The 15,087-nt window shown below is 38.7% G+C and overlaps 1 protein-coding gene across 1 annotated transcript in view; it reads left to right on the forward strand.

The window, feature by feature from the left end:
• Positions 1-832: 832 nt before the first annotated feature.
• NLK (nemo-like kinase) overlaps positions 833-15,087 on the forward strand; it is a 61,731-nt gene continuing 47,476 nt past the window's right edge. Inside the window, 2 exon segments of the mRNA XM_009707061.1 lie at positions 833-1,056; positions 1,058-1,279. Of these exon segments, the coding sequence (XP_009705363.1) occupies positions 833-1,056; positions 1,058-1,279 (446 nt within the window).

The raw sequence follows: 15,087 nt of genomic DNA on the forward strand, positions 1-15,087 counted from the left end.
CCCCATCGCAGCCTCCCCCTCGCCCCTCTTTATCCCCCGGCCCCGCGCTCTCCCCTGTCATTCATTTGTCACTCTCCCCTCGCCCGTTTTTTTTCCCTCGCCCCTTCTCCCTCTCGTTCCTCCGTTGTTTTCTTTTCTGCACGGTCCCTTTCTCTTCCTCCATCTATTTTTATCTTCTTTTCATCCCCTTTTGCCCTCCCCCTCCTTATCCTCTCCCTGCTCTTCTCACTCCTTCCGTCCCTCTTCACTTTTTCTGGGTGCTTGTGTGTGTGTTCCAGGCCTTCAAGGAAAAGTTGCAAACTCCCGAGTTTTTTTTGCTATATTTGGGGGAGCAGGTGTGTGAAAGGAGGGAGCTATGTAGGAGGTGCCTGGGTGCTCAGGGAGGTTTTGAGGAGATAAATGGAGAGGATGTGGGAATGGAAGGGGTAGGCTTGTCAGTCCTCTCAGGGTATTCCGGGGGAGAGACTCCAAATCCTCCTCCTGAAGGGAAGGGGGATTGATTACTGTATTTCTTTTTTATTTAAAAAAAAAAAAAAAGTGAAGAAAAAACCCAAACAAAACCCAACCCAGTTGCCCAAGGATGGAGTTTCAGTAGCCAACCACAGCTGGACTCTTGGGGGAAGAGGGTTCGTGCACTCTGGCTCATGCACGTATGAAGAGATTCTCCAAATTGTTTGGCTTCACGAAGAGATAAGGCCAGTTGAGCTCAATGTTTTTAAAGGTGGGCCGTGTATGATGAAACCCAACTTCTTTTAAAGTGTAGCAGATTTCATTTTTATGGCCAAATGACAGCTTGACCCAGTTGTTATCCAATCAAAGGGCATTTTTTTGAATGTCTCTTTGTGGCACAACAGCCAACGCAAAAATGATGGCGGCTTACAATGGCGGTACGTCTGCAGCAGCAGCAGGTCACCACCACCACCATCACCACCACCTTCCTCACCTCCCTCCTCCTCACCTCCATCACCACCACCACCCTCAACATCACTTGCATCCAGGCTCTGCAGCTGCGGTACATCCCGTACAGCAGCATGCCTCTTCGGCAGCTGCGGAAAAAAGCGGCCGCAGCAATGCTAAACCCAGGGCAGCAGCAGCCATATTTCCCATCACCGCCCCCGGGTCAGGCCCCTGGCCCAGCTGCAGCAGCCCCAGCTCAGGTACAAGCTGCAGCAGCTGCTGCAGTTAAAGCGCACCATCATCAGCACTCACAACATCCACAACAGCAACTGGATATTGAGCCGGACAGACCTATTGGATATGGAGCCTTTGGTGTTGTCTGGTGAGTAAAGAAAAAAAACTGAACCGATTTTTCCTTTTCATTTTTTACCAGATCATAATTCATTCTTGGTTTTGTCATTTGAATCAGAATACAAGAAAGCTGCTTAGTACAAATTTTTTTAGCGGTTCATGCCTGTTCTTAGAAAGTTGGCTTGACTTGTTTTTGTTGGCAGAAGGAGGTTTAGAGTGGTGAAGAGCAACCTCTGACTAACAGGCCGCACCATCGTTCTCTTCTGAGACAAATGCAACCTGTTTATATACTTTCTATACATTTTATTAGCAAATGTATTCTGTGTAGCTAAGCTGTGCTTCCTAAAGTTTCAGGTTAACAAATGAGCATTAGAATACCTGTTTTGACCTGACTTAAGAGTTAGAAATTAAAAGCGTATGAAAATGTCTTCCTTCTTCAGTCACCTGTCAGGATCTTTGTCTAGGAGACTGTTTGACCTGCTGTAGCATGCTATATGCTACCTGAAACAGAATATCTGAACTTTGCTCTCCTCTCGTAAATGTAAATGGGATTTTCTGTCTTACTGTAGTACTGCCTACAGTCCTTTTATTCCCCTAGCTGCTCTTTCAGAGGATTCTGTCAGTGGAGTGTGATCTGTCTCATATACTTTGTGATCACCTTAATACAACGTGTGTAATTATTCCCCTTCAGGATCACTGAAGCAAAACTGGTGTGATTTTTTTATATTTTTTGGGGGTTTATAAATGGTTGTCAGTTTAACATATTCTGAAATGTTCGTTAGAAACGTGAAAGATGCCTCGGTGGTGTTTTTGAGAGCGAGCGTGTTGCAGCACACTTCCTGTATCACAAAGTTTGAAGCGTGCAACTGTGTCCTGTCCCTACAGAACTTTCCACAGCGTTCAGTCGACAAGGCTTTCTGTGGTGCTTAAGGAGTTTTGCTTTAGGTACTGTCTGTACTTCAGTTTTACTGAGATAAAGTATTATGTGACGGAGGTTGCAGTCTGTACCAGCATATGGTGGCAAAGTGCTTTGCAGGACAGGCCTCAGAAGAGCAAGACACGTTATTCCTTTGTCTTAGCCCTTAGAGTTGGTCATTCATAACCAGATCAGTGTTTGTAATAGAATCATGTTTTCTAAGAAGGCTGAACAAGCTGCACAAACTAGGCGTAGGTTAATATTGTAGTTGATCTTGCGTTCCTTAGCTGAGAAGGCCTAGGGAGTTAATTTACATGCCAAGTTTTCAAAGTCGGAGGGGTGCTGTTGTACCGTTAGCACTGCTGTGTTGTGTTCTTGCTATGGTACAGTGTAAAAAAGTTGATATAAAAGAATGAAAACTGACAACAAATCTGCTGTAAAAAATTATCTAAAGATCATTTCCATCTGTTCATGTATTTTTTGGTAAAGTATGGAGTTTTTTTAACTTAATTGTTACAGGCTTGCTTAAATTTAGATTGTTATGTAAGATCAGACCTTGTTATCATTTCTACAAACATTTTGTTTATCTGTATATATTCCTAGGTCTTTATTGTCTCAGTTTTATTTGCAAAAAAGTAAGGTGTGGAGAGAGATCTGCCTTCATAATATCCAGTAGAATAAAAGGTCAAGCTTGCTTATTTAAATATAATATAAAGAATACTGAGGAAAAAAAAAGAAGTGTAGAAAGAAGGGTCTGCTCTTGGCTGACGTCAGGTAGAACGGTGCCAAAAGCGTCCACCCCTCCCGAGACCCCTGACCATGCATTTGCATCCACACGAGCAGGAATTGCCACTAGTGGGACTGTGCTTGCGAAGTTGTAACTACAGCTTGTACGTCAAGATAACAACAGCTTAAAAAAAGAAAAAAAAAAAAAGAGGGAGGATGTTAAAAAAAAAAAAGTAAAAGCAGAAGCTTGGAGGTCAGTTCTTTGGTAAAGCTGTAAGGGCTACACAGACAGAGAACGTAATTGGTGAAACTGGTTCCTCTTTCCTCACATGTATTTGGAGGCAGTGGTCGCTGTTAGGCTTTTGGCATTTCATGTTAACTTCTGCAAGTGAATGCAGACTGAACTTAAGAGTTTGTAAGTAATAATTGAACAGAATTTTAGTTTTCATTCAAAACATGAAAGAATGCCTGGGTAATTTAATTTTAGCAATGTGAGATAATGCAACTGAAGATAAACATTGATTTGTATATTTATAGTTTAAGCTTAGACATGAAAAATGTATACTTTGGTACAAGTGTAACACAGAATTTTCAGTAACGTAAGGCCTCAGCTAATTTTGAGTAAGGATTCTGTTGCTTATCTGTACCTCTTTCTGAACGTGTATTGGCACTAATGGATAACTGAAAAGTTCGTATCCGTACTTCTGAGGGAAATGAATGTTATCCTACAGACAGTTTGAGTATTTGAAGAAGTAGTCTTTCATCTTGCTACTCAGATCTGTCATTGCGTGGTCTAGAAAGATACAACTTATCCTGCAGTTAAGTTTAGCTAGTCAAAGAAGTAATCAGTAGCATGTGGTATTGAGTTTCCCGTTAGCTTACTGAGAGAGATTTTGACTTGGCAGTTGAATTAGTATTTGTCGTTAGTTCATTTGTCTGGTACTTTATGACGTTTTGGGTAGCTAATGTGCTGCTGGAGTTTTTCACTCATGAAGAGCCAAAGCATCGTGCTTCAGCATTTTCATTATTAACTCGTGCACGCTTGTATTGCTGCCGCTAGTATTTATATGCACAGGCTGTATCTTTGCTCATCTAGTCGCCGTTACGTTTTAAACCAACTATCTTTGGCACGTTATCTCCCTTGACTGCATGTAGATTTTAAAGGGAACTTAACCCAAGCTGGCAAAGTAGAAAAGAATCTCTTGAACAGTCGACATTAAATTGCTGTATTTATCTGTGTTCATTGTGCTTTAACGTAAAGACGAGCATATTAATGCAATACCAAAGTGTGGTGTTTCTGAACTAACCTGAACGGGGGGAGTTGCTGAAGCAGGAGAAGATTTGTAGGTACCTTCCCCCAGGTTCTGCAGATTTGCTTAACTGCGCTCTAGTTTGGCAAATTGCCACGAACCAAGTTGCATACCTCATTTGCTGAAAACAGAGCAATTTGCTCTTTAAGTACTCACTGTTAACGCGTTCTTACGGCGTCGAAAAAATTCTGGATTTTAGCTTCAGCGACAAACTCGGTTTGCGACCCGTGTTTTAGATCGCGTATCTGATTTTTGGAAGTCTTGTGTATATTCTAGGAATAAGGAGCTGTCCTTTGCAGAAGTGCTCCTTGTTTTGCTGGGGAGACATGCTACTGCCATCTGGTGGGATTCTTAAAAATAATAATAATAATAATAATAATTAAAAAAAATAATCTGTTGAACCTGATAATAATAATTAAAAAAAAAAATCCGTTGAACCTGCCAAGGCTCATAGGTTTTAGAGTGAAGGGTAAAGCCTTAATACCGCTGCAAGAGGCGCTCGTGCTGTTTTCATGCGGGATTCTCCGAGACCAGTGAAGAGGAACTGCAACTTCTGTGGAGGTAGACAGGGAATAATTACTTTTGTTGCTGGTTCAAGCTGTTAACACTGCTGCTGAAATTTTGTGAAAATGTCTTGTAGGCTGGGATATAGCCTCCCGTGGGATAAGAAACTGTGACTGTGAGGTGTGTGGGGATTGTATTTATCTTGTATGTGTCTCTAATTTTGAAAAGTTATCATCATTCATCTAAGATTGTGAAATCAAGCAATCTGTTTTATTATTATCAAAACTGTGTTAAAAGGTATCTCTGCAGGAAATCTGTTATAAATGACAATAGAAAAAAAGTATATGAATTATTTTTTTTTTTTTAGAGGTCCTGATTTACACAATTTTAAATTGCAGTGTGATTTTTAAAGTATTTGCTTCTAATACTTTTTATTCAAAAAGTCAAACAGCAGTGTAACGTTCCAAATAGTTTGGCTGTTGATGTTGGGATAGGACATTATGTACAGACTGCCATAACTTTTAAAGGCAGAAGTAATTTAGCCTAAATCTGCTATTTGTTCCTGACCTTCAAAGGCCTGAAATCACTAAAGTCACTGCTAAATAAAAATGGAAAGAATATTGCGTACAATTGATCGTTGCCGAGACCCTAGAACTATTTTAAGAGGGTTTTATCACTATGCTAGTATTAAGCACAGCAGTTGGAAAGACGTTTCTAGGATAAACCGATAATCTCCTAACTGTTACTTTAAAGGAATGTGTCATGCTGAGCAAACAATATAGATAATTTGGTTTGGACAGAATTGCTGGGAGGGGGCGGGATGTTACATCTTCAAAAAAGTATGAATAACTGCAGGATAAGTTCCCCCTCTGATGTCCGATATTGCTGTGAATCACAAGGATGTTTTGCATAGTTAATGCAAATAATGATGCAAAAGTCCAGTCTGGTAAGCAAGAAAAGTTGAGAAGGTGGTGAATGATGAAGATTTGTTTTATGAAACTTTAGAAGACTTTTGGTGTGAGAGATTTTTTTTCTAAGCTAAAGTTGTTTGTATCATGATCTTTTTCTAGTCCCTCAAATCTCACCTGTTACTGGAAGACAGTACTTGAACATTAGGAAAATGTCGCATGTTAATTAGCAAAATGGAAAACATCTGCAGTGTGATAGGTTGATTTTTGGTGTACTGAAATTTGCTTTTAGTAATGGGCAACAAAAATGTTTAAAATTAATAAATAAAATAGAAATAGTTTTAAAAAAATTCTTCCAGGATATTTGGATGACTTGTCTGTCTGTATTGACTGTTGTGTTTAGCGTTGCTGATGATCTTCACTCGTCTAGGTAAATATGAAGCTTTTCCATTCAAATGATGCATCTGCTTTCTCTACGTAGACTGTAACAGAAAAATGTGAACAGAAATTTCCAGTTAGAAAAGGTTACCACTGGTCCGTTCTTTCTAGTTCCAGCATGCAAACACTTCCCATTAGAAGGTGTGACATACATGTCATTATAATTGCCTGGCTTCTATGTATAACATTTTTAAAAAGTAATGTTGCCTTTCATTGTTCAGCTGAGTAGAGGCTCTTTTCTACTCCTCGGCTGTCCTGAATGGGCTGTGGGTACCGGACAGACCCATTCCAGATAGGAGCACTGCATTGAATACTGGCTTTTTGGTTTTCCACTTTCTGTGTTACGCTTCAGTGAGTTCTTCTGTTGTCTGGGGTGTCTGATGCAGATAGGCAATGATTTCCTAAGAAAGAGACTAAATAATTTTTATCCAGTTCCTTCTTGGAGGAAACCATGAGGATACCTAAGGGAAACGAGGCAATACTGGCAATGGGCACATTACAGAGCAGAGTGTGTGTTGTGTTTCACACTTACCATCGCAATTTAATGATCTGCAGGTGATTATCTTTAATTGCTATGTCACTATTTTTTAAAGGATTACTTTATCTAAATTGGATTCTGACTCCATTTGTGAAGAAATACAGCAGAACAATGACCTTATTCATTTTTTTTTTTAATATGGGAAATTTTGCAAAGCTTATATGTGTAAGTTGGGTTGGTTTTATGTTTTGGTTTGTTGTGGTTTTTTTTTTTTTAAATTTCATGAGAAGAAAAATTCTGTTAACATTGAAATGACTATGCCCCAAATGCGCTGAATTAAATGAAATGGATATAATAACTCCTTGCATTTAGATTAGACGTTCGGAATTAGGTGAAATTCTACCTAAGTAATATACTAGATTGTTCATTATTTTCTTGTAAGATGATGCAAGAAGGAAGGAATGTGGATAACTTTTTTTTCTCAAAGTTGGGCGAGGACCATTTTGGATAAATTAGTTCAGTGTAAATTATGCCAAGGTCAGCATTTCACAGGTCACTTGAAATGCGTGTTGTTTTACAGCACCTGCAAATCTTGATGTTGTTTGTATTCACCAACAACTGCATGCTGATAATACAGTCAGATCATGGCAGCATTCAGTATTTTCTCTTTCCTCTGAATTCTGCAAATGTTACAGTGGAACAGCTTGTGACTGGATCTACAATCTAATATTGATTTTTGAGAAGACGTATTTCAGATGTTCTTTTCCCCTCTTCCCCCGCCCCCCTTTCACCTTTTTTTAAGAGAGTGTTTGAATTGTCGATTTCACTAATCTGGAAACACGAATGCCTTTAGTGTTTGTAAATGGGTGAAGGTGGAAGGATTCATACCGGTTGTGTATGATCAAATAGGGCAGTAAATAAAGGCAAGGAACAAGTGTGTGTGTTGCATGAGGCTGCTTGATGTCGCTAGGCTGCTTGATTTCTTGGGGGAACAATGGGATTGAGAGTGAAAATAGCTTTGGGCAGGTAAAGTAGAAGGAAGCCTTTGGGATATGTTTGAAGTGTTTTCTGATGACTTGTAATGGTTGTATCTGGGTCTCATGTATCTTTAACCCTCTGGGAAGTTCTGCCTTCTACTCTGGAATATGTAACATTCAGCTTTTCATATGAGAAAAGATAGCTCAAAGTTGTATAGAGCTTACTTAAACTGAATTTGTGTTTATTGAAATGAACAATAATTTGTTAATGTAATTGGTAATGTCTTTTTAAAATAGCATATTAAAAAAAGTCCGCAAAGCACTGTAATTTAACTTTTGGAAATGAGAGAATTGAGAAGCTGGCTTAGTCTGCAAAACTGAGCATAGATGAATGAGTTTTATGATGGAGGGAGATGTTTGGGGGAATAATACTGTATTTTAGGTTAAACTATTTCTGTAGGCTCCTGTGTGTAAGTAGACCCATCTGTTCTGTATTTGAGGGTTACCTTTTGAAGTCCTGTTTGCCTGAGTTGTTTGTAAGCAAATACTGAATGGTAGCTTTACTAATAGATTTTGTGTACTAATGAGATCTAGCTCCCAGGTTTTTTTAATATGGAAGTTTTGGTTACTTGAGCACAGTGTGCCTTTGGTTTCTTAATAGGAAAAGCTGCAGTGGAGCAATCGAGTCCTCTTTTTACAGAGTGTGAAAGTTTTTCCCCTCTCTCTTTTCGAAAGATTGAAACGGCACATAGGGAATGCTACAATCTTCTTGCATGATCCGTACGTCTGTATTCTGCTTGGTCTAACGGAGCTCCCCCGTGCTGGCAATGTGGTGGCCACCCCTGTAACCATTCCAGCGTTCACAATTGCTTGGTAACACCTGTATTCTCATACAGTACTTGGTACAAGGTATGCTGAAGCGATGTTAATTACTTGCTAGTAGCAAGAGTATGTTACGCAACTGTTCTAACAGGTCCAGATAGAATTTCAACTGAGACAAAGAATAAATTAATTTTTTTCTACCTTTGTTGGTTATACCTTCGCTGTGTTTAGGTTTCTGTTAGTCTGATTTCTGTGCTTATTTCCTAAACTGGAGATTTCCTGAGAGTAGAACTGGCTACTTTGTTGAATTTGTTGAAAAATGAAAGTCCTTGGAACAGAGAATAAGATGATGCAGGGGCAATTGATGTTTTAAAATCCTTCTGGAATATGAGAAGTAATGTAAAAAGTAGGATCTGTACTCAGAACAGCTTCTAGGGTTTACTGAAAACCCATTTATTTCTGGTCAAAAGAATTCAATAAAAAGAAGCTTGTCTCAGTTACTGCAATTTCCTCTGTACCTCTTTAGAATCTAAGAGTAAGCACTTGATTAAAGATTAAGTTATAAATATTATTACAAGAGTAATCCATCTGAAAATGTTTGGATTTTCCTTCTGAAATTCAAGTATGTAGTATGCCTGGTACTTACTTAATAGCTGATGTCCATTTAAAATTTCTGTAATAGATTGTTTAATGGCTGTGATCAATGACTCTGTTCTCTGTCGCTTAGTACCAGGTATTTACAAGGATATAATCGCTTTCTGTAAACAAAATATAGTCTCGGTTTCCAAGCTATAACTTGGATTTATGCCAGTTTGAGTCTGTCCTAAATTACCTGTAAAGTTGGGAAATTCTTAAGGTAATGAATATTTTTTTTAGGTAATGCAGCTTTAGTGTTGATGACACTAGCAGACAGACTCATTAGCTCTGGTGTGAACTGTTGAGTTTGGAGTTGTATAGGTCTCCTCCCATGGTACCACTTGCGGAAATAACAGTATATGGTGGTGTGCGTGCTGGAGATGGATGGGGCAGAAGCCTGTGGAGCTGAAGAGTGGGAGCTCCTAGGAGGAGAGACTTGGGGTGAGGGTGGGTTAACTGGAAATGCAGGGCAGAGGAAACGGGAGATTCCCCGCCGCATGTGAAATAGCCCGTCGGCAGGGGCCAGAACTGTGTCTTGCTTCTGTCACGGATGACATTTCTTAAAGATGACAGCTACCTTGTCTGGGTTGGAATAGTGTAGACTGGTTTTCAAACACAGGAAGAAGCTTTATAGCTCTGGAGGTTGTCTGATGTGGATGTGTTCAGCTGTTCTACAAACAGTTAAGTGCGATCAGAATGGACAAAGCCCCAGTGTTATAATTTGAAAATACACCACATTGTAGATGCTGTAAGTTTTGCTTTATTGCGAGTCAAACAAACTATTACATCCAATTTTGTAAACGTAGACCCCTGAGTGAGGTGGTAGATGCTTAAATGAAAGTGGCTTATGACAGGCAGTACAAATATGTATGTAAAGGATCGAGGCTTATGTGGTTAGTGCATTTATTTATTGATAATAGTGTTTGACCATAATAAGCAGTAACAAGGAAAAAGTGAATGCAAGTGGTAGTGGATGGGATGAGTAGTGAATGGAGTGGTAGCTAAAGGTGGTGCAAACCATAGCAATTATCTGCTATCTAAATACAAAGAGGTTATAAAAAATAATGTTGTTGTTGTAGTAGCAGTAAGCCATGCGTTTTAAAAAATAAATAGGTAACATATTTTCTTTACTTCCCTCCCTCCCCGCCGCCCTGTGTTCTGACTGTCCTTTTCGTCACTTCCACCCCTTTTTCTTATTTTCCAGTATTGTCTGCAGTACTTTGTATGAAGTGCAGCTTATCAACAGCATGTTTAAATGAAGGCAATAGTGTTTAGATACAAGGGCTAAATTGTAGAAAATAAATACTGCTTCTCTGTGGAAATCACTAGATCCCCATCCATAGTGCATTGTAGGAGTAACCTGGAAAAGAGCAGTCATCTGCTCTACAGAAATGTATGACATTCCTTAGTATGTCATATATGCCCTATGAATGGGCAACAGACTGGCCTGTGGATGTGAAACGTGTGCAGATACCTGTGATTCAAGCATGTAGATCACAGATCTTTTAGGGAAATCCCCACCTCGCCTGTGGTCAGAAATGCCTTAACTTGGCCAAAGTGTAATATATTAAAATTAGTAAGGTATTGATACTTTTATTATTTGATTATATATTGTAGAGTACACTGAGAACCTTGATCAATGAAATTGTCAACACATTTTTCTAGATTTCAGAGGTCTGTAATTTTGCTGCAGATTGCCTACTGGGAGTTTCAGTAGTCATGGAAAAAAGGACAGCTGTGTTCCACTGAATTCAGGTGCCCAACGTGTGAGTGCACACAGCATGGTACAAGTACAACGTCGGAGTACACGAGTGCATGCAACTTCACAGAAGAGGGAACAGGAGACTAGCCAAACTGCATTAGGTGAATATAGCCTTTTACCAGAATGCATTGCTATTCAATACGCCGAAACACCAGAACAATCTGAACTTCATTGTAATATTTAAAGCTGTATCTTTCTTTGTTATGAGAGTGAGGGGTAAATGAAGGTAGACTTATATCAGCCTTGATATTAAATAACTTCCATGGCCATGGCTGGCTTTGGAACGTGGCCATGTGAAGTGTTTAAAAGTGCTTAGTAAGAATTTGAGCTTTAATCATGAGGGCTGTAGCAGAGTCAGTGTGTCCTAGTAGTATCATTCTTTAATTTCCTGATGCAGTATTTTTCTATGAAGGCTTGAAAGCATATGTGTGTGAGTGGAATTTTTATGCTGTTTATGATGTTGGGTATAACAGCAGAATGGTTATAGCAGAATCATTTTGCAGAATATGTACTTTGATAAATTATCTTCTGTTATTTCTTTAATTTTCTTAGAACATGGTATGATAGTATTTATGTGTAACTTGAAAAAAATAAATTCAGAGCCTTCTGTTCAAGAACTCCTGTGGGAAATTTTGTAGAAAAGTAAAATATACTGGGAAACGTAGGAATCCTTGGACTCTGAAGAAGGATTTTCTTTCCCCTGTTCTCTTCTCTTTTATATGCAAATACATTTTAATAGGTGCAAAAAAACTGCTCACCAGAGAAACTGGTGTTTCAGTTTCCTTGTCATTTTGGAATGGTGCTCTTCCAAATTTTAATCCTAAATCTATTCCTGGTTTCATGGCAGTATTTTTCTTCCTTATTCTGGTACCACCAGGCGGTGCTCTTATAGTTTTCTTCATTTTGTAAGCTAAATGTATTATCAGAATAGAGCCTTTGCTTAATGGCAGCAATAAAGCTGAGGATGGTATTGAACTCATGGTCAAGTAGTTATTCTGGCTTTGATCTACATTATTTGTTTTTTTCTGAAAAGCTACTGACTTTCCCTTCTCTCTTGAAAGTGTGCATAAGGTTTTTAATTTCAGGTAATGCATTTTATTATTTTATTTAATATAAATTCTTGTAACTATTGAAGAATATTTGTCTGCGAATAGCAAATCGTATTCCATAAAGGTAGTAGCAATTTTCAGAAATGAGCAATCTTCTTCATGTGGAGTAATTGCTAAGATCGGTGCTAGCATTTGTTGAGCTCTGCAAATGAGACCTGAAAGCTAATCTGGTTGTAGATTAGGAGGGAGAGTCTAGCATGTGGTCTGGGTCAGTGGACTTTGTTTCACTGAAAACCATTTTATTTTTCTTTTAACTGTTTCAGTTCCTAATTAACAGGTTAGGGTTTATTACAGGAAATACAAGAAAAGTTCTATCACAGTCCCTTTTGAGCCCTTGCCATTTATGTATGGCACTTCTGTCTGGAGTGGAAGCTCTCGGTGCACTGACTTCTGAATAGAAGTGTATGTCTTTCCATCTTTTAACAGAGTACCTTTTTGACTTACTCCTGCCTTCGTTTTTCAAGGCCCTTGACAACCGATATGAAACTATTTGAAAGCCCTAAATAAGAGCTTTTTTCCCCCCAGGGATTACATAGGAAGCAGAACAGAAGCGTTGTTAAAAAGGCTGTTCTCATGTAGCAATATAACATCTTTGGATGTTTCTGTAAATTCTTGTTGGCTTATTTACTTCAGATCTCTTATTTGGAGGGAGAATATCTTGCAGGTAAGCTTTATGGAAGAAGGAAGAGAATATATCAATTACTCCCAGCTGCTTGTAATCCATCTTTCTTAATTTTTTCAATTCCTAGGCTAGCATTTTTAGGTAAAATGAAGAAGAGAATTTTCTGAATCTCTTAGTGCTTTCTGACTCTCCTGTGTTCTCCCCAAGTGCTTTTGAAATCCTGTAGACCAGACCTCGTTGATGTTGATTTGTAGCTGGTGGGTATGTTAATGAAGCAAAATTATTCTTTTTGTTATTGTTCTGACTGACTGAAGGGACATGGATCAAATAGGTCACGGAAAGACACGATACTCATAAAATTAATATACATAGTGTAATACTGCACAAGGTTACAAATGTAGACTGTGTAGAGTACTTAGTGTCCAAGCGTGCTTTAACTTCAGCAGTAACTGCGCCTGGCTTGAGCTGGGGCTGTTTGGAAAGGTGCATCTGCAAACAAGTTCTTAACTCTTTGTGTACATGAGGAAAAAAAAAAGGACAGTCACAACAATAGAAGAAAAATTGAGATGCTGTTTTTTGGTTTTTTAACAAAAATGAGGAGTCTTCAATTAGCATTTTTCAAGTCATGATTGCTATTTCAGTTGCAAGAAGATATCCAGAACGAACAAGAATAGACACAGGCTGAAAGTGATGTCTTGGAAAATGAAGATCTGCCAATAGTTTTGTTAAGGGCACATGTCCTCTAAGTCATCGTTCTGGAAACTGATCTTGTTAACATGATGTACAATTGCAGATGATGGAGTTTAATGGTTTATGTTTTCTTGTAGTTCAGCATATGTAAATGAAAAAAACCAACAAACCCAAATAACCAAACACAAAACCAACCCAGAGTTGTATAAAAAAAAAATACACAGCTCTTAAAGTGAAATACACAGAATGAGTAATAACTAGCATCTACCTTATTTTTGTGTCCAAATTCAAATTGTTGGGGAGAGAAGCTCCCGCATAATAATTGGTGTTAATTTAAATAAGGAAAACTCTGCTTTTCCTCATCCCTTATTCCTTTCACTGTTTTGAGTTGACCAAATAAATTCACTGTTACTGTCCATGACGTTTTCAGATTTTTTTTCTATGCCTCATCCTTGCTGACAAGTATAGTAAATACCTGATTTGAAAGACTCAGTTTTAATTTAGGAGCTGCATTTGGTTAAGGATGCAGTTTCACAGCCACGTCTGAGGCAGCCCATCCGCTGTGCCTGAACTAGTGTTCATGTGACAGTGTCCTGAACTGTTAGTCCTCTGTGGAGTGCTGCTTTACAAGTTTAGATCAAGAACTGGAACAAAAGAATATGAAATTAAGACCTGCTAGAATTTTTCTCAGGTTTAGATCTTAAAGCCATTAAAAGGTGCCATTTGTGATCTGGCAGAGCAAGACGTTCATCTTCTCCATATAGATCCAGACTGCTGCTTGAGAGGGAGGGTCTGTCGCAGTGCATGTTCTGTGGAATACCTCTGTGTCAATGGCTGAAGAGCAGCTAGCACAGATCCTGCATGCCGCCGGTCTTTATGCATAAGTGTTATAACAGAGAATGTCATAAAGCAATACTGATAGGCAAAAAATTTTTTTTTTTTAAAAAATTATTTTACTTTAGGTCACCTGATTTAATGGAAGTGAGTAAGAGTTCTACCTAACAGCGTAACTAAAAGCAGTTTTTAATGATGACGTGGAAAGTACCTTTTACTTGTTTTTTAAGTTGTTATAGGTAACTCAAGGTGTGAAAGTGCTTTTCTGAGCTTGTTTGCTTATTGATTGTATTTGAAAAGTCAGGATTAAGGTCTCCCACTGTGCTTTTGACAGCAGGGCATTGACATACTTACCCAAGCCCATAATCTGAACCGCAGCTTTCCTTTTGCCCCTGCTGAAGGAGAAAAACATTTCTGTTCTTTAGGTTTGGATTGTTTATTGTTTTCTGAAGCAGTTGAAGAAAAGTAGGTGAATGTTGACAGAATCGGGACCAGCCTTGACCTACTTGTGGCTGTCTCTCTGATCTCTGTCTTGGGCATGTCACCTTATCATTTTTATGTTAAAGTTTACTCATCTAAAAGATTTAGAACTGACAGGTGTTTGGTAATTTGAATAGTAAATGTATATATCATCACTCCCACAGTTGTTCCCAAGAAGATGTTGTCACCTATGGTATGACCCAGTAAATGGAATCCTTCTGTAATCATTTTTATTTCATACCAAACTATTGTTTAAACTTTGGGTTTAAAGTGTTTTAGAGCCATTAATTTCATTCCCCTTTGAAATTCTGCATTTTCTTCCAAGAGTCTTTATTTTACTTTAGAATGTCCCAAGACTGAAATTACACCCATGGTAGCGAGTTATGTTATCACAAGGTTTTTGGCTGACTCAGAAGAGAGAAACATATATCAGGATTTTTGGGTCAGTTCAGGGAGATAATTTAAAACTAAATATAACTTTGAAACAAATAGGTTAGACAAGAGCCCTGCCGGTCTGACTTTCGTGCTGCTTTGGATAAAGTTGGGAAACCAAAACAGCTGCTATGTAGGATGTAAATTACTTTGGTTTATAACAATTCAGGTTCGGGGGGGGGGTGGGGGGGGGGG

The sequence above is a fragment of the Cariama cristata genome, unplaced genomic scaffold (genome assembly GCF_000690535.1).
Source record: "Cariama cristata isolate BGI_N322 unplaced genomic scaffold, ASM69053v1 scaffold15819, whole genome shotgun sequence".
Taxonomy (NCBI): domain Eukaryota; kingdom Metazoa; phylum Chordata; class Aves; order Cariamiformes; family Cariamidae; genus Cariama; species Cariama cristata.